A 20505-nucleotide genomic window follows, 5' to 3' on the forward strand; every position below is an offset into this window, starting at 1 on the left:
GCAATTTTCATTTAACCCTTCTAAACGCAACGAGTGCAGCATTATGTAAAAAAAAAAAAAAAAACATACACACAACAAAATAACAATGAGTGCGCTGTTCTACCTGGCTCTGCAGTTCCAATAGCACACGACGCCACGCTTTTTTCACTGCACGTGTGGGGTGTTTGCGGCTTCATAATCTACACCTGTGCTTGGACCTGGCAAGCGCACGGACTCGAAGCTCATTCCTTTCACACACGTGGTTTTCCACCTTTGCATGAACAATTAAACCCTGCACAGAGACTTATAAAATCACAGCCCGCGGCCAGGAAAAACAACCCCCTCATCCATCTTCGCCGCACGTGCTGCTATGTTTACGTCCCGCGGTTTGTCCAGACAACTGGAGCGCTTTGCGAAACCGTCCAGCATCTCCACGCGCCCAGCGATCTGACAGGTGCCTTCAGAAGCTCGAGCCTCCAGCGGAACTGTCATTCTTCCTCGCTGAGTGCGCGGAGCCAATGGGGTTTGAGGACTTACCAGAAATGAGCGGAGTCTAGACATAAGGCACCCAATGGGGACAGGGGAAGGGTGTCTGTGGGCGTGTCCTAGTCCGCGGGGGGGAGCGGGCGGGGTTGTGAGAGCTTCAGTCGCTCCTGAGCAAGCAGAGTGTAAAGGAATGATTTGGGAACGCTGACCAGGGGTAAAACAGGGACAGTGCAACCGGCGAGACAGGAGCAAACAGTGTAAACCGCCCCCACCGAGAACCAGGAACGCTTGTAAGAAGAAAGTCCCTCGGAGGCGGCAACATAGGGCAGGCATGAAGTAAATCTCAGCATACCACGCCGTTCACGGGAGACCGAAAGAGGGGGCACCTCTAAAGGGAACAAGTGACACACTGGCTGGCACTTAACTCACCCCTGGGAGACGCAGCTCGTTTTGGAAACTAGACCCACCGGAGGGGCTTAGGAGACCGCACGAGGAGCCTTAACCGCCTAGGGAGCAGTTGTGGAGTTTTTGCACCCACCTAAAAAGACCAGTCTCCAGGGGGCACCACAGGGGAGACTGTGCGCCCGCGGAGTCAGTGGCAGCCGCCGGGAGCGGGGCACCTGTCTGAGGATTGTTTTCCCGTGGCAGGTTCGGGAATGAAGCCGGTGCAGGGCGCCGCCCGCGCTGGAAGCTGAAGACCCGGGAGCTGTGACTTGCATGTGGAGACCTTTACCCTTCGTGACCCTCCTCGCCAGGACCAGCATGGGGCCGCAGGCCGGGCTCCGCCACCTGCTACAGGCGCTCCTGATCGTGATGTGGGCCACAGGGTCGGTTCCGCCTGCCGACGCCCAATCAGGTAAGTCTCTTGCTTTCCTGGCCTCTTATTGGTTGCGGTCCGGGCAGTGCCCTAGCGCGGCTGTTGATCCGGAGCGCTCGCTAGTGTCTCCGCGCGTACGTGAAAGTGCCCTGGTCTTTCCCTCCAAAAGAAACTGGGGCTCTAGGCTTTAGAAGACAACAAGAAGGTGCCCACTGGCCACCCCTAAAACACAGTGGGGTAACGGGCACTGCAATACTACCCATTGTGAGGAGTGTGTGTATTGGGGGCGGGGGGTGTCACTCTACACTGATCAGGAGGAGTACTGTTGTATCATTGATTTCGCGTCAGTGTGGCCACCGATGAGCCAACATATACACACAAAGTATTTCTGAACGGAAGGCGGACGTACTATGCCAGACTGTCCATTTTTTGGCGGTGGTGTGTGGGGGGGGGGGGGGGGGGGCGGGGGCACATTGAGTTCTTTACAGTGAGGCTGATTGAGCGCTGCCTCGTACGAGGGTGCACTCTAGGCACGACTGAGCTATGTAAAAACTCACTTGGCACTGCTGCCCTGAGAGGCGGAGGATGCCGTGACTCCGCTGCCACTGGCATAGCACCACCATAACGAGCGACGCACACTGGCCCTCGCTGTACATTGGCTGCATTTTGTTTCAACGGGACAATGGGTAGTTCTGTACAGGGTGTTACTCGCTGCTAACTTTGTCGTGCCGGGGGGGGGGGGGGGGGGGGGGTGTGCATTGTTAGAGAGAGGACACTGGCCTCTCCTTTAGGAAGCGGTGCCCGACGGCAATTCCTGAATTGAGGGCGGGTATTGTAATCGGTGCACCATACTGTGTCATGGAGGGCTAGATCAGCCATTTGCATACCGGTGGCAAACACAGGGAACTGCCATCCGCTGCAGAGCATAGAGGTCAGAGTGGTTCTGGAAGATGGGCACTGGGCAGTGCCGTTTCACCTGGTGCGCACTGGGCACTCGCTGCTGGTGGGCACACCTAGTGCTAACTACCTAGTACCACTGTAACTACCACAACAGTTGTGCACAGTTGACAGTTCTCTAACAAAACGTGACCACTGGCTATTGCTAGAACTGAAGTTGCAGGCTCTTCGCCGCTATAACGGGGTGCCACTTGGTATTTGTGTAGCCCAAGCCGCTGCGGAGCAGCGGGTGACAACTACATACTTTTTACTCACTACAGTAGGTGATAATTTTTTTCTTACTGGAGTTAAGTGCTGGTACGGTCCACTCATAGGCACTTCTGCATTTGGGCATCAGCAGTGCCAGCGGCTCAATCCACACTTTCGAGCGCGTTCCCTTTATGAGGGAGCGATGGAGTTTCGCACGGGCATGCTTTGTTGTACCCTGGGCCGAAGCGGGTCTGTTATTGCCTATACTGGCTTTTGATGGTTCTGCCACTGGATGGAGCCTCAACCACCAACCCGTTCACTCAGACAGGGGAAGTAAAACAACTCTCGCAGCATCACCCTTGGTCAATATACACACAGCTCCACGATGCTTTGGCTGGATAAACACTTTCACGTTCCAGAAACCCATTAACGTAGCCGCCTGGAGCTTGATTTTGTGCCAATGTCGTTATTCGTTGCAACGGGCATTAGGTTGTGGGCAGTGCATCATGATCTGGGAAATGGTGGACCCTGGACCCCGTAACGTGAGACCCACCAGTCCCTGCTTAACGTATTCCTCACAGTGTTTGCTTCTGCAGCGGGGGTTATGGTGCAAACACGATCCCTCAGTGGGAGGGTGCACGCCCTTGGAGTTTTGGCGGCGGTGAAGCCAGGGCTGGGTTTGCAGGGGTTGCTTTTGTCATGTTGGACTGGGGAAGCTGCTGCACTAGGTGCTCCTGCAGTTTGCTTCTGGAGTAGAGGAACAGCGGTGAATGCCATCGCGTGCCAGGCCGCGCACCCATTCGTACTTTCATTGCAGGCAAATCTGGGAAAAGTAGTCCAGGCACAACTATCAGTGTCTTGCTTATTTGGTAGGCGCCCTTAGGTTGTTATCATGCTGTCTTTGATCTGCTTCTGCTCTCTTCGACCATAGCCTGCCATAGGACATTTGACTGTAATAGTGTTGTACTAGATAGACCATTTGACATGATGGTCTACTTTGAGCATGAAATGCAGTATGTGCACGAGGCTTTGGATCGTGGGAATGGTGCCTTAGACTTACAATTCTGTTTAAAACGTTTAACCTGTTGCCTTTCAGGGAACTGTGCTGTTGTAGTCTTTTGACATGCTACTTTACATATTTTTTTAGCAATGCTTCAAACCTATTGCAAGAACACATTCTGTGTTTTGTAAAGAACCTAAATAAATAAGAAATTATGTTTTGTTTAGCGCTGACATAGCCACATGGTCAATGGAACATTACTCATGCTACTAGAGGGAATGGAACAGCGTAACAACCAAAGGTTATACAAAATCAATGGTAAAAGAGACTTTATGTTTTTGGGCGCACTTTAAAATTGTGAGTTTTTGATTCTTCCCAGAAGACTACATTTGAGCATCATAAACTGCCTTCGACTGTGGAAAGGCTGTTTTCGAATGTAGGTATGTTGTCTGACATTTGTGACATGGTTTTCAAATCTGTCAGTGCGGCCTTAGTCTTCTGACCCGCTCCTTTCTACTTACAGCTTGGTATGACGTCTTAAATGGCAGGTGGCCTTGCAGCTTTAGACTGACACAATGACAGCTGTGTCCCAATCATCACTGGACAGACCCTTCCCTTGCTCAGGCCTGTGGAGGAGGTCCTATGTGCAGTGCACACAGCACATACCAGACACCTGAGCAGCACAACGTTGGCACGATAATACATATTTACCTTTTGAAACATGGGCCTGAGACAATGCACACCTGACGTTTTGTACTTTTTAAACAGCACCAAGCTTGGCTTTTTTAAGGTCTCCCTGCTATTGATCGTTAACACGCCTTCTAGGCACACCCTTGTGTTCTGTGCTGTAGGTAATGGGTAGGATTAGGCCGAATTTGTGGACATTTTGTGGGTTTTTTTTTTTTGCACAAATTTGTACAATTTGGAACCAACCCCTGGAATTACTGACTTCAGAAAGTGTGTAGAAACATAAGAAGGTATGGAGGAGCCAAGGTGACCGTTATTAATTTAAACTAGCAATATTACAGGTACTGTGGTGCATCAAGGGCACCACTGGCACAAGCACAGTCAATGCAAATGGTTCAGCTGAGTGCTTCTTGGGCAGTAAAACAAATCAATCACTGGCTTTCATAAGACTCCCCAGGCGCCGGTGCCACTGCACCTGCTGCACGCTGAGAGCTATGCTCTTGCTGGTACTCACGGACTCATTGATTTTAACACCAGATGAGCTGGGTTACAGCATGGCCTGTGCAGAAGCGGCACTTGCATAGTGATTCGTTGCATGGAAGATGCCAGCCCAAGCCACGTATTAACTAATAACTAATTTCCGTTTATTCCAATTAGTTTGCTTCCTAAATATGGAATAACGTTGACAATGAATGCCGCAAGCTCAGGCCAATGTACGCTTATCATTGATTTAATAAATAATGTTTTTCACCCTTATTTCCAAATAGTTCTTATGATTCTCCTGCAATATTTTGAGAATGTTTCTGTAAGGTCTCACTTATTTTTCAGTAGATTTGGACTGCCTTTCTCATAGATGCTACATTAATGTTGCTACATAGATTGAGAGATGGTCGCGCTACTGGATGGTACGAGTCTCTGTCAATTTTTCACCCAGTGCAAGTAGTCTTAAAGAGTCAGGCAAGGCAACGTGGCATTCTAAGGAGGCATCCAGTAACCCATAGACATTGCAGTGGTTGCCAACATTTGACCTGGCATACGTCGGCAATATATCCCTGCAGAGGTGGGGCAGTGAGGCATTAAGTGGTGTCGGTGATAACAGAACTCTGCCTGTTCAGTAACGCATGGATGTACAACGTATGTTCAAGTGGACCAGGTTAGTGGTGATATCAGAGAATATTCAACCAAAACCAATCTGTAGCTTTACATCGATTAAATCTAAATGGACACAATTACATAGTGGATATCCTGAAAAGAAAGTATGGATCTGAAACTCCTGGGCCTGCGTTGGACGCCCTGCAGTGAACTATTCCAGCATGAAACCTACACCACAGATACTCATGGATCATGGTCCTATTGGAGAATGTCAGATCTGGAACTAGCCCCGTTATCAATGCTGCTGTATATATAAATATATATATATATATATATATTATACACTGATTACAGTCAAGTATAAGTACATTGTTGATTCTTCAGGGTTGGTAGGTGTGGCACTAAGAATAGCACATCTCTGCTTATCCTCGCAGTATTTGTGTAGTTATTTTGTATCACGATATTTTTGTGGCGCAATACTTATGTGTTTGATATTCAGATACACCCCTAAAAGCGCGGGGCTGCGCTTCCGTGGTTGTGCAGACCCTCATGTCAGAACAGCCCTGTGTGCTTCACTCCAGACGGAACAAGCGATGTGTGGCTGAGTTTTGCTTGGCCAGGATTCGACATAGCGAGAAAGAAGTCTGCTCCGCTTGTAGCGAACCGTCGACTCGGCGCTGTAGAGCGCTAGCTATTTCTGTAGTTTTATGGTTTGAAATACCAAGTGTCTTCATTCACCGAGTGAAATGAGTGCTGACCTCCGCTACCCTGCCCCCTTCCCCCCACCCTGTAAATCCCACCGCTTCCATATTTACCTCCCCGCCCGCGCTGTGCTCGGTGACCGGCTGGGAAGGCTCTTCGGCCCGCCTTGTATGCTTAGCTGATAGCAATTTCTAGCAGCCGGCCCGCTGGGGGTTGTCTCGGTGTCAGTCACCGTCTCCCCGGCCAACGGGCATCGGTATGAAGAGACCCGCAGAGCACGGAGACTCGGCGCAGGATTACAGTGAGCAGAGGAGGCAGCTGGAGGTGCTCCCACCCCTCCCTGTGGAGGGAGGTCAGTCCGGCTCCCAGCACGAGCGCTTCCTCCTCTGTGCGAGCCCGAACCTGGCTGTTTGTCTCGAGATCTGTGCCTGTCCTGCTCACGACAACAGCAGTGATGTGTGCAAAGGGTGCTGAGGGTGTAAAGCGATGGTCACCGCACAGGCCTCGCTCTGCACACGCAGGCATCTCCCTAGTGTGTGAATATCACTTCTTTTGTGGAAAGCGAGAAACCACGATGTGCTGTGCGCTTCTCGGCGCTACACCGGCACTCCATCTCTTCCCTTTCGCAGACGAGAGCAGCGTGCTGAGCTTGTTTTGGGCCAAATGAGAAATTAAGTGCGGATAAGTAAACTGAGCTGCCAGAGGGCGACAAGATGTTGAGTGAATTGCTTTTAGATGAAACAAATTAAGGAAACGAGGGGAGACAATCTGCTTCTCGCGTTATTAGACACGCTTGGAGTCCAGGGGATGGGGCATGTTTTGGAGATGCTAATTTCTGGAGAAACAGAAGGGGTGCGCATTGTTTACTGGTCTGCGTGGTGTGTGTGTGTGTGTGGGGGGGGGGGGGGCATGTGTTGGAAGTGAGCTCGAGCAACTCCCGCGCCCCGCCATCCCAGCTGACGGAAAGGGGTGGCTGCAGTTTTAGGAGGTTCCTCATCTCCCTTGACTCAGTCAGTCACCAAGCATCGCTGCCCCAAAATGGCATGAATATTTGTATTCCATTTTGAGACCCCGAAGGCACCATTTAACCCTCCTGATACAGAGGAAATATAACGAGTTTGGTGCAAAGGGGCTGTGCACCTACCCCCTAATCCACATTCTAATAATATGGCCCTTGTCTTCTTTGCCGAGGGTATTTTCGGTTTATGTTTTTCTAAATAGGTACATTACAGTGTGTTGAGTTTGATAACATGGTGTGTTTTCACTTCGATGGTGTCACCTTAGTTGTCAGCATTTGCATTTTCTCAATACCTGGCATGAAAGCCCTATTGCATTGTACAATTCCCTGTGCACACATAAGACACATGACCAATTGTACAATCCGTGTCAAAGCACTTGAACCCCAAAGTGAACCTTGACTCTCCCAACCTATTGCCCTGGCTCTCTATCAAGCTGAACTCCACAAGACCCTCGCTGTATTCTTGACACATGCACTGCCCTAGTCTGCTCTGCCCGCACTGGCGTATGGTGCAGGCCTTTACTTTTACGTGTTCAAGAATGTGCCAGCGAGGCCCGCAGACGCACAGGTCCTTCTGTATGTTGCAGTTTGTGGCGGCCACTAAATTGTAAATATACATTGTGCCGATCAATGTGTGACTGAGGCATATTCCACGCGCGGGCACTCGTTTAGCTGCACAGCTCGTGTCTCCGGAGGCGCAGCTCTGAGCCCCTCTCTGACTTTGATGCGATGCCGTGGGACCACAGGGAAGGCTCTGTCAGTGTTGTCGGGGGCAGCCTGTGACTGGTGCTGCTGTTTTCAGAGCGATGCATTGGTTTGGGCCAAGTTTGTGTGTCATCGCTGCGCCCTGCACCGAACAGTGGAGCACTGTTATGGCTGGGTGCAGTTTCACACACTACCAGACCCTGCTTAACTAACAGAGTTACTGCACAGTGCCCTAAGCGTGACGCCCCTAAATACTTTATTCTTCATACCACTCTGACATTTTGGAAACTGATATAAATATGTATATATATTAGTATGTCAGTTTGTTTTTATAGTAACATTTCTGAGGTTGTAATGATCTTTCTTTGTCCTGCTCTTTTTGCTTCTTAAGTAGGCCTAGAAGAATTGACATTCTTAAAAGTTCTTTTAAATTGAGCGTCAATGGCACTAGTACCCCAAGACACTGTTTTCCTTTATTTAGGGTGCCCTCTGTTTCCATTACGTTGCTCATTCTCTACTCCTCCAATCACAGGCAGCATTTTTTCTTTTTTCTGTCCGCTTGCTTGAAGACAATTTCTATTCTCCGCTCTAATTTATATGTTTAATTTCTCTAAAGCCTGCTTCTGCTAGCTGTCCCTGCACTTCCCATCCTCGCTTGCTGATGAGTCTGATATGGTTGGCCGAGTGGACAATTGTACATTGCCCAGATTTATTTCTAAAAGGAAGTGACGAGTCATCGATCCCGTGTCACTGGTGCATCCCCATAGCACAGACTCTCGCGCTAAATCTCTCTTTACAGAAGACTCATCATTCCCCAGAGCGAGCCAATCCCTTTATCCCTCTGACCAGGACAGCCGGGAGAGGAATGCCTTTTCTAACGTTCGACGGATGGACCTACCTCTTTCATCACGAACATCTATTGAGCCTTTGTGAGGCATTCCATTGGGTATAGACAGCCTCGGCTTTCTGCTGGCGGAAGATAAGTTGATCACTGGCTGGACTGTATACTTACAGATTAAGCAGCCTCGCTTTTTGTGACCTCGAAGTGGAAAACTGGTACACACATGCATTCTAGCGCATGCTCTCAGTCAGGAGGCACCTCGGCATCATGTGAGTGCGCAGGTGCCTGTAAAATGAATCATAGGAGGGCACTTGGGCAAGGCATATTTGCAACTGTACTAACAGATAGGTGTGCAAATGTGAAAGCTTTTTCTATATAAGCAAACTGAAACATTGTGATCTTCAGTAATTAGAATGGGTAAATTACGGTCATTATTATAATTAGTATTCATTTTACAGCTAAGACTTCCCATCAAAAATCCTTTGATGCCTGTAACAGTCCCTTGTGCTCCCAGGTGCCGCTTAATTTTCATGAAGAAATAACTTCTCTGCTGTGAGAACAAAAACCCTTTCATTTTTTGTCATCTTGCCACATTGAAAGCATGGCTTTCTACACATCTTTTAATGCCGAAAGTAAATGGCACAGGTGATTTTTCTGAAGCGGCCTAATTTCTAGAAATCAAATTACATGCCAGATTTACACGGTATAATTTTTTTCAGTGGAGGTTCTGATTAGGTAATAAGTATCTATGATGAACATGGTGTAAGTACAGAATCTATTGTTGTTTTAATCCTTTATCTCCAAAAAGCACCTATCATTTAATCAAAAAAACAAAAGGTCAAAAGAACATCAAGACTGTCATCTTCTGAGATAGCCAGGATTCTAGCAGGATGATTTGTTTTTGCAACTTTGACCGTGGTTTGAGGTTTATGTGTGTTGGTATGTGTTTACAAGGCAGTGCCTGTCCTACACAGGCCCAATCATCCCCTTTAGTCATTATTGTATTTGTGCATTATTCAAATTTGTACAGTGTTTACTGGTCTCGTACAGCCCATATAAAGCTTTACATTTTCCATATGACATTAAGATAATGTGCACTTTATGGACACAAGGCTAAACCAGGACAATGAACTATGAGTTTTTAGGCAATGTTGTGCACCAAAAATCCAGTTTTTGATGTTGCTTTTTATTCTTATTAATTACATAACGTTCAAATGGGGTGCAGGTTTTGCCACAACGCTCATCCTTGATGGGACGATGTGCGGCCACAATGGGAGCAGAGGCCATTTTATGGTGTGGCAGGCCATATGTAGATTGCCTGTGGTTTGGGGGTATGGCCCACTGCACTGTATTATCACGGCCCTGTCAATGTCACGGATATTGTGATTGCAGTGGTGGGAGGGGCCATGGGGGCGTTTTTAAAAAGATGGCTAGATCGGGGCTCAGTCTTTTCTTTCACCACCGCATCTCACAGAGGGGACCACCCAGCACCTCCCTGCAGTCTGAAATCCTTCTTGCCCACCCACCTTGTCTTTTTTGGGGGTTGGGGAGCTGAAAATAATTTCCTGTTTGTTTCTACGGAGGTTGCGATTGTTCTCGCTGTTTTCGGGCTGTTATTTTGAACCTTTCATTTGCCTTCTAGGTTTGATCAAGCATTGCAGTTGCCTTTTGTCATATTGGGGAAGGGTGAGTTCATGGCTGGAAGGGATTTTTCAGGTCACACGAGTAATAACCTCAAAATGGACAGGGGTGATCCAGGGACAGTCCAGCGATGGGCTCACAAAAGCTAGTTGCCTGGGTGGTAGAGGGGCTACGTGATTGGATATAAAGCTCTCTTTAAAACATGTGTAGCATTGTAAAGTCAGGTAGAATTTTTGAGTTGTGCTGTGATTGAAAAGTTTTTTTTAAGTTGGTTACAAACGGAATAAAATAGGACCTGCGATGTTTGTAGCCTCTAACACATAGGTACTCACAAACTTTTTCTCGGGGGCCAAAATTGCAGTATGGTTTGCGGCCGAGGGCCGCACTGAAGTGACAGTGGGGGTGGCGGGTCTTAGAGGGGGAACAACCATCCCGCCCCCTTTTTCAAAACATTGCTAAACAATGCTGCATTTTGAATCCAGGTATAACTACAAACTTACAATGAGGACATTTTGAATTTTTTTTTTATTATCAGACAATAGTAATCTTAAGGTACCGCCATCTGCACACAGCGCCATCTGCTCTCACCCCTACCCCAGTAACACACAGACAGCGCACACACACAGCGCCTTCTGCTCTCACCCCTACCCCAGTAACACACACACAGCGCGCACACACACAGCGCCATCTGCTCTCACCCCTACCCCAGTAACACACACACAGCGCCATCTGCTCTCACCCCGACCCCAGTAACACACACACAGCGCCATCTGCTCTCACCCCTACCCCAGTAACACACACACAGCGTGCACACACAGCGCGATCTGCTCTCACCCCTACCCCAGTAACACACACAGCGCCATCTGCCCTCACCCCTACCCCAGTAACACACACACAGCGCAATCTGCTCTCACCCCTACCCCAGTAACACACACACAGTGCACACACACAGCGCCATCTGCTCTCACCCCTACCCCAGTAACACACACACAGCGCGCACACACACACAGCGCCATCTGCTCTCACCCCTACCCCAGTAACACCCACAGCGCCATCTGCTCTCACCCCTAGCCCAGTAACACACACACAGCGCACACCCACAGTGCAATCTGCTCTCACCCCAACCCCAGTAACACACACAGAGCGCACACACACAGCGCCATCTGCTCTCACCCCTACCCCAGTAACACACACAGTGCCATCTGCTCTCACGCCTACCCCAGTAACACACACACAGCGCACACACACACAGCGCAATCTGCTCTCACCCCTACACACACACAGCGCACACACACAGCGCCATCTGCTCTCACCCCTACTCCAGTAACACACACAGCGCCATCTGCTCTCACCCCTACCCTAGTAACACACACACACAGCGCACACACACAGCACAATCTACTCTCACCCCTACCCCAGTAACACACACACTACATTAAAAACAAATAAATAACCAAAGAGCGTTACCTGACTCAAAGCACTGTAAAGATGCCACAAATGTAGAACGGCAGGCAGGCAGGCGGGCAGCAGACGTGGAGCCGGTGACAGGAAGCAGACGACAAAGCCCTGTAAAAGTTAGCTGCAAGCGCTGACTTTTATGGGGCTTTGGCTTCCAGGATCGTCACGGAAACGCCATAAATAATGGCCGCCGTACGTAAACATAGAGGAGGGCCGCGGGAGCATGCGCAAAGAAACCACTGTTGCGCATGCTCCCGCGGCCCTCTTCTATGTTTACATACAGCGGCCATTATCATATGGCGTTTGTTGTACGTCTCCGCGGGCTGCCAAGGTATGTCCGTGGGGCCGCTGGCGGCCCGCGGGCCGTACTTTGAGTAACGTCGCTCTAACAGACACAAGTTGGGTCTCAGTCTGTCTCATTAAGGCAGGAACAGTGGGAAGGGGCAGTGTGGGTGAGGGGGGCACATCTGATTTGGTTGACTGTCTGAAAAGTGATCCGACATGTTCTCACACGTATAACCCTGTTGCTCTGTTTCTGTTATATTTAGTTTATACTGATATTTTATGTGATTTACTGCTCTGGAATACACAAATAAAAATGAATATCACCAAGGTTTGTGATGTGAGCTTCAGTCAAAGAAAGTTTAGAGGAACCCTGTTTCGTTCTGTCACACTATCGGTTTCAGAGAAAGACCAAGAATGTAATGCTTTCTGAAAGCCCACAGCAAGGCGCCTGCCTTGAAACATAGCCTGAGACTAACAATTAAAGGGCAAATCTGAGAGAGATTTAGCAGACTTTCAATTATGTGCATTTCTACAAGTCTTCTAAACTTTTTAAAATGCATTTCTTTCACGCACTTTTTTACTGACGATTTTCATCATAAACATCTAGTTCATTCCACTTTCAATATATTGCTATTTTCCTTTGTTTTTAAAAGCCTGTGCTGCCTCTTTGCGAGGGTCTTTGAAAAAACTACCAGCATTTTTTAGTAACCGAAGTTAAATCCTCATCTAGAAAATGCCACACTCATTATCAGAAATCGGACCTATTTTATGGTCATTCACCCAAAGAGAAACATTTAGCAGGAAAATCGTGTTTATAGTGCCTTGCAAAACTCAGAAAACATGCTGGCCCTGAGTGCCCCTACTACCCTCTCCTCCTCCCAGATGCTACTTTTATACCTTTATACCTTTCCCTTGATAGTCACTATGCTACACAATAACTCTAAGACTTTGGTGATATTATCTTCACAACAATTTAAACTACAGATGACTAAACTAGCTATTTTCCCAAAGATTCCCTGGGAATACTAGAGTACGTTTTAATGACCAAATATTTGGAAGTCATTTTTTTCTCAGTTTTTGTCACTCTCACTTTCTTAGAAATTGGGACCGTTTACCTCATTAAGCAGCGGAAATTCCTACATAGGATGCGAATGGTAGTTACATGCACCTAAGTGTGCTATAAAAAGCTTTGGCACACCACCATGTCCAAACACAGTAATTTACATGGAAAAAATCGACTTACCGCACCACAAAATCAGGATGAGTGGAATTGATTCTTTGCTATGTGTATGTTTGAAAGTGGAAATTTTGCAATGTGGGGTTTCTGCATTGGAAAACTCAAGAATAGCCTTTCAGGAAGGGGCACATTTCATGAGTAAATGAACTCCCCCAATAACTCAGAACTTTGTGGATGTTCACAATCCATTTACCAGTAGTTATCTTCCTTGGCTATGCATGCAGAATTTGGAGAGTGAACCCCCGTATTTTATTGGTAATAGATTTCTAGGATTTCCCCAACGATTCTTTGTGAAACTCACCAAAGTCGAACATTTGCTTAAAATATAGGAATAATACCTAGAAGAAAATGTATGCCTTTTCCCAGTCTCTTTGTGAATCTGGCCATGTGTGGTATGGGAAGGCATGACTAGACCTGGAAGAAACGAAAATTATGCAGGCATAATTCGCATAACTTTGGGAATTTCGTCTAATCTCTGTTATGCAAATTTCTGAAAATTATGTCATAACACCACATCGCGTATTTACACACGATTCATGGTAAAACTTGACAGTGAATGCTCGATTTGTGGTAAAAAATTACCGAAAATGTACCAGAACAACAGAATAAGAGAGACCGATGTTTGCCGTGCTTTTGTATTTTTGCACAAAATTTGTCCTTGCTTAAAAATACATACGGATGCATTTTGTGCTAAAATGTAGCACAAATATAATTTCACAGGTATTTTGCGTAATTGCGTGAAGGTAAATTGCACACATCCCTAGTTGTGACATTACCTCTTGTATGCTTTAAGGTGGTTTGTCGATTTACCCATAGCCTTAAAAAAATTCTTGGTCATCTTCACATAAACGCATTTGGCAGAACGTCTACTACCTAGTCAGCAAAATAAAAGTGGCCCCCAATTAGCTAATCGGGTAGCTACAGCCCATGTTTGAAAATTGAGGCAGGTGTGAACTTGTAAAGATACACTGTATAATTGATTTGAAAAATATGGAAGAGTGCATTCATTTGAGCACACTGCCTGCACTGTTTGTGCTAAGGCCCAGCGGGCCACAAAACAGGCTCAGAAACCGTAAACAAGCATTTGCAATGCAACAGGTCTCGCGTTTGCTCATGTTAGAGCTGATTGCGTTGTAAACCCCTAACCCGACTTTTCATCTATCGGCAAAAGTGCTTTTATTTACGTAACCCGAAAAAGTGAAATTAACCATGTAAAGCGCTCGACTTCTGCCTAGCGAAATTGCGCTAGGAAAATAGAGAAAAAGTAGTCCACGATCCGAGAGAAAACAGCGAGCCTCGCATGTTTTCTGTACTTGGTCGCTGCGCTCGAGGAGGGCTAACCACCGGAAAAGGCATGACGTGGGCATGCCTTCGACTAATGAAAGCAAGCAGATTTTACTAGGCAAGCCCACGAACCAATCAAACACACTGACGTGAGGTCGACAGGGCTCCAAGCCCTTTTCTAATAACTAAAGCGTTTCGCTGCGATACGCATGCGCGAGCGCATGCAACGCAGGCTCGACCCTAAAAAAGGTATAGATTCTGACCTGTAATACTAGCCCTTACAGCACTGCCTGATTGCCCCATAGCACACTCCGATCCTCACGATATATTCATCTTGCAGGCCTCTTCACTCGGTTTTCACGCCAGTATTAAGACTCATTACCACACAATCTCAGTACTTAGATTATCCCACCGTGCCTTGCACCATGGATAGGATGACCATATGTCCAGGGTCAGACTGGGGCAAAAAAATATGCCCAGAACTCAAAACACAAGTGGCCTGTATCATCGAACCTAGTAGCTAAAATAGTGGCCCACAATGACAAATAAGGCTAGAATTGAACTTGAAGACAGGGGGTATGGGTATTTTGCAAGGTATAGGACACTGCATATACTTGTGCTTGTTGTAGGCAATATTTGTGGTGATGTCAGAGAAATCAAGGGTAAAAACAGTCCCACCTGGCCATAAAACAGACCCACAAAATGCTAAAAAAACGGCTGGAACACTGGCCTGTCAGACTAGTTCTTTGGGCACTGTCTGATTGCCTTTTGGACCTGTCTGTGTGTCTGTTCAAATGCCTGGCATGACAATCCTAGATTTTCATCTACTGTCTTGGTGGCTGGGCACATTTCTCCAAAGCAAATGCATCTTAGATTTAGAGAAGTCATTAGGAGTAAATGGTACGTTAGTTAAAATGTAAATGCTCACTATTCCATTGACTGCCTCTTGTAAATTAGATTTTGTACAGAGCCTACATCCTTTAGACTTCCCTGTTGTGGTGCCTTATCTCATTCAAGCAGCATAACAGGATTTAAAGAGAGATCATCCTGATACAAGGATGCCCTAAGCCTAAGCCCAGGTCTACTGGCTTTCCTGTGGGCTTTATCAAAGCATGAGTCGGGGACAGGCAGTATTTAATAAAAACATTATTTTGCACTGTTTGCCTTTACCAGGTTTTAAGAGTCATACCCTTAATCAGGGGTGTGCAAATTTTGCGTAATTGTGTTTTGTGTACGCCCATAATATTTTGGAAAAAATCATACAAAGTGCAAATCTAGCATTTAGCACTACATTTTAGTGCAAAATATATCCCCACATCCAAAATGGGCATAAGAATGCATTTTGTGCTAAAGTTAAGAGAAAAACAAAAATGCTGTAAATCATAATTACTTGCCTTTTGCTTACTAACTTTAATCTGCGACTCCTTCAATAAGGTGTTTACCTAAACAGACGTAAAATTATTCAATGTGGTAAATTTTTGTGAATTTTGCATAACCTGAAATATAAAAAGAAATAAACTAAGTTATGCAGGTGTAACAGACATTTCACCTAGACATACCTTTAATGTTTTCTTTTTACAGGGAATTAAACAAATTCCCCTTATTTACTAATTTCCTGGGCGGTGTAAATTTTTAGACATACGACACATTTCTCCAATATTTTTCCTTACGAACTTTAGACACTGCTACATTCCAAACCGCTGAACTACCACTGACCAAATTACACCAAATTTGGCAGCAAGCTAGATCTTGCTCCAGAAAGACTGCTTTTTGTAATTTGATGTAAATCCATTCAATATTTTTTTAAGCAATTAGTGCTCAAAAACATTGCATATCTAGGGATGTGGATTCTACTTGGATCCAACAGATCTCCTGCTGAGATCTAATTGGCTGCCACCACATCAACAAGGAAGTGGTAGCCGCCATCTTAGGACTCGGGACTCAGTCCTGAGTCCTAAAAAAATAAAAAGACACAAGGGAGATGGTTACGGATTTCCTGCCCCCCCCCCCCCCCCTCCAAAGCCTGGTGGTGAGGTCCCAGAGGGACCCCATCTGGGGCCAAAAACCTTTTTTTAAAAATTATAAATGTTTCCACAACTTCATGGAAAATCTGCAGCAAAATAAAACAGGTGGGGGTTCCTGCTGTTTTTTAAAGCCCCTTGACCTGGGTCAGGGCCCGGGGGAAGACACATTTTTATTTTTCTTGAGGAGGGGGACATGTGGCTGACTATGGTTAACATTTCCAGATGGCACAGAGTAACAAATGTCAACTTGTCTGAGTAAAGTACCCAATATTTATAATTCTCTACACGTCACCTATTTCAATTCTATCACAGCCATGAGCATTCTCTTACAGATGATACGTTAGTCACGTATTCCCACCCACTATACCAGAGATGTCAATTGTGAAACTTAACTCTTTCCTTTCAGCAACGTAACAGCACTTTTTAAATATATGTAAAGTACCACATTACCCTCATATTATAATAAAACCTGGGAGATCACCAGTCATCTTTCCCTCATACTGGTACATTACCATTTCACTTTGGTCACATTCTCTATTGATTTTACCAAATCTGTAAGGTGCCCCACCACATACAAGAGCCGGATTGAATTAATTGAAGAGTCTACCATACACAAAGCAAAAGGGCAACTTTTCTGATTAATTCTATCATCCAAACTTCAATATGTACACTCAATGGGATCCCATAATTTTTGCTTGATCTAAAGTTCATGTGCCTTTACCCTGTTCTATATAGAGTAAATTTCCATGAAGTGCATATTACCCAGCTAGCAAAGTGCAATAATGACCAAAGGGGCACCTAAGGGCAGGTCTCCATTCCAATCAATCAATCAAAGATATTTTTACAGCGCGCTACTCACCCGTGAGGGTCTCAAGGTGCTTGGGAGGTCAGGGGGGGTGGGGTCACTGTTCGAACAACCATGTCTTGAGGTTTTTTCTGAAGAGCAGGAGGTCTTTGGTTTTGCGGAGGTTGGTGGGGAGGGAGTTCCAGGTTTTGGGGGCGATTACAATTACACTATAGTTGCATAAAGTGTATCGGCTGAAACTCTAAGGAGATTGGCTTACTCAAAGATCACTCCTAATCTCTAGGTCTTCATTTCAACAAAACCTCTGAAGTGCCCATCTTCAATTTTCGTAGTTCATTTCAAATACAGTACAGTTTGACAAAGTGTATTATAACATGCTGTAAAATGCCAAATACAGTGCAATAAAGTAAGGTGCATTGATAGAGGCTATAAAGTTCTAAGCTATTTACCTGGTAAACACTTTGCCTTAAAATCACCAACTGCAGAAATTATACACATCAAAATTCCCAAACACATTATTAGCTATAATGGTCATTTCTGCAAGTGACCATGGAGGTTCATTGATGGTTTCCAGGGGCAACACTTGTTCAAAATGCAAGTTCCTAAGCCATAAAATTGTGACTAGCAGGCATCACATCACTACGTACTTCCTCAAGAAGCATCTAACAAAATCTGTCTATACAAAAGTATCCTACTACAGCGTGTCTCAATAAATATTTTAAAAAAACAGGAGCATCTTAATCAAGGAAGAGATACAACTGGTAACATATGTCATTCAGTGTCCGCATAAGGAGTATCATATGAGACCTTAAGCCTTAAAGAGTCTACAAGTGGACATGAAGTTCAGCATCAGAATTCAATCCCCAAGGGTTTTCTGTTCCCATTACAATGATCCACGTCGATTCAGATCTTCTCAGTGATAGTTCTAAATCACCATCTCGGGGCTTTCTTTATCACTTGTTGAATTCTGTCATATCTTAGTTCTTTTGAATTTTCATTATGTGTTTTCAAAATGTATTTGGCTACTATATAAGTAAAATCTTTATTCTTGATGGCATGTAAATGTTGTAAAATACATAATTTCAACTTATTGACGGTGCTCCTCACATATTTCATTCCACAGCCACGTTCAAGCACATTTGGGGTCATTCTGACCCTGGCGGTAAAATCCGCCAGGGCCAACGACCGCGGGAGCTCCGCCAACAGGCTGGCGGTGCTCCCATGGGCATTCTGACCGCGGCGGTACAGCCGCAGTCAGAAACCGAAAACCGGCGGTGTACCGCCGGTTTCCCGCTGCCTGCGCCGCCATGGGGATTCCGACCCCCATACCGCCATCCTGTTCCTGGCGGTTTTGGCCGCCAGGAACAGCATGGCGGTATGGGGTGTCGTGGGGCCCCTGGGGGCCCCTGCAGTGCCCATGCCAATGGCATGGGCACTGCAGGGGCCCCCGTAACAGGGCCCCACAAAGATTTTCAGTGTCTGCCATGCAGACACTGAAAATCGCGATGGGTGCAACTGCACCCGTCGCACCCCTTCCACTCCGCCGGCTCCATTCGGAGCCGGCATCCTCATGGAAGGGTGTTTCCCGCTGGGCTGGCGGGCGGGCGGCCTTCTGGCGGTCGCCCGCCAGCCCAGCGGGAAACCCAGAATACCCGCGGCGGTTTTTTGACCGCGCAGCGGTATTCTGGTGGTCCCAGCCAGGCCGGCGGCTTCCGCCGCCGGCCGGGGTCAGAATGACCCCCATAGTCTACATATGTGGTTTCACAGATGATCCATTCTTTGATCTCCGTTTTCTGGCCATGTTGAAGGTCGAAGTTTGTTTTGTTTAACCGATGCAGAAAAGCATTACACGTTGAGCACCTACAAAAACCTATCTTTTTCATTTTCAACCAATTGACTACTTCTGATCTTGAACCTATCATGAGACTACTTGATAGTCTGTTCCCCCAATGAGGTGGTTCTTCTGTACGTGACCTTAGCATGTCTGACAACATTTCCTTTAAGGTTTCATCCATTTTAAATATTTTTTAGTTGTTCTCAAGAAGTTCCTTCATGTCCAGATGAGACAAAGTATTGTCCATGACGTATCTAACTTCCTCCTGATTCATTACTTCCTTCAGGACCCTCTGTTTTGCTGCCAAATGATCTTCCATCTTCTTAATTCTAACTCTTTTCAGTGCATTATCTAGTACCAAAATTGAATAGCCCATGTTGATGAATACTGTACTTATGTGCATTTCTTTAGCTTGTGACTCAAATTCATCAATCTTAGAACAATATAGTCTCACCCTATGGAGCTCTCTGTTTGGTACACTCCATTCTAATGCCTGGAGGTATCCTCCATTCACATGTAATAAGGTGTTACAACTAGTGGACTGTCTATGGATCAGAGCAGAAATCGTACTGTCTAAAATGTAAATTTGAATGTCCAAAATGGTAATCTCAGTTGCATTAATCACAGAAGTAAATTTCAGAATTGTGGGTTCTTATTGAGTTTAATGATTTAATAAATTCCTTCCATATAACAAATAGATTGTCTATGTAGCGGACCCAAAGAATTGTCTGCTGTAATTTTTCAGAGTTCTTTTCAGTCCACACAGTCTCCGCCTCCCACCACCCCATTTTTTGGTGCGCATTTATGGCAGCAAAAGATGTGTCAGCTGCAATTCCTTGTTTTTGTAAACAGTAGTTACCATCAAATAAGAAAGCATTGTGTGTAAGGCAGAAATACATTATCTCCAAACATCATTTCAGAATATTCCATCAGACTCACTGATCTTGATCTAAGTAAGTACCTACAGGCTTCCAATCTTTCTGAATGCTGTATTGACATGTACAAGGAGACAACATCTATTGTTGCTATAAGGTAAATAGACTTCCAGGGAATGCTATTTACAAATATATATATATATAATATAAAATTACCTAGGTAGTTATAGGTAGGATCTAGTTTCTATAGAAAGAGTGTTTTTTGTTTTGCCTATAACCTTGGCACTGGTTGACAAGTCTTCATGAAATTTTCAAAATGGAAACTTTGCTAAGTTCAGCTTCTGTATTGAAAGCTTCAGGGTGATCTGTCAACCGGGACGGAGAAAAAGGTGGGGTCCCGAAGAACGTTTTCCCCATTAATTTTTCCATAGGACCTTTAGACACACCTACAGCCCGAACCATTGAACGGAATTCCACCAAATTTGGCACCAAGCTAGATTCTGTTCTGCAGATCATGCTGTTTGTGATTTGGTGTGAGTCCGTTTTGGAGAAAGTTAAGTTAAGGCCAAAAAATATAGATACTTGGGGA

The 20505-nt window shown here is 45.9% G+C and overlaps 1 protein-coding gene across 1 annotated transcript in view; it reads left to right on the forward strand.

Moving 5' to 3' along the window:
- The first annotated feature begins 624 nt into the window (after window positions 1-624).
- ERBB4 (erb-b2 receptor tyrosine kinase 4) overlaps window positions 625-20505 on the forward strand; it is a 1957545-nt gene continuing 1937664 nt past the window's right edge. The window contains exon 1 of the mRNA XM_069225651.1: window positions 625-1321. Coding sequence (XP_069081752.1) covers window positions 1183-1321 — 139 coding nt within the window. The 5' untranslated portion in view covers window positions 625-1182. The remainder of the gene's footprint in view (window positions 1322-20505) is intronic.

This window comes from Pleurodeles waltl, chromosome 3_1 (assembly GCF_031143425.1).
Source record: "Pleurodeles waltl isolate 20211129_DDA chromosome 3_1, aPleWal1.hap1.20221129, whole genome shotgun sequence".
Lineage (NCBI taxonomy): Eukaryota > Metazoa > Chordata > Amphibia > Caudata > Salamandridae > Pleurodeles > Pleurodeles waltl.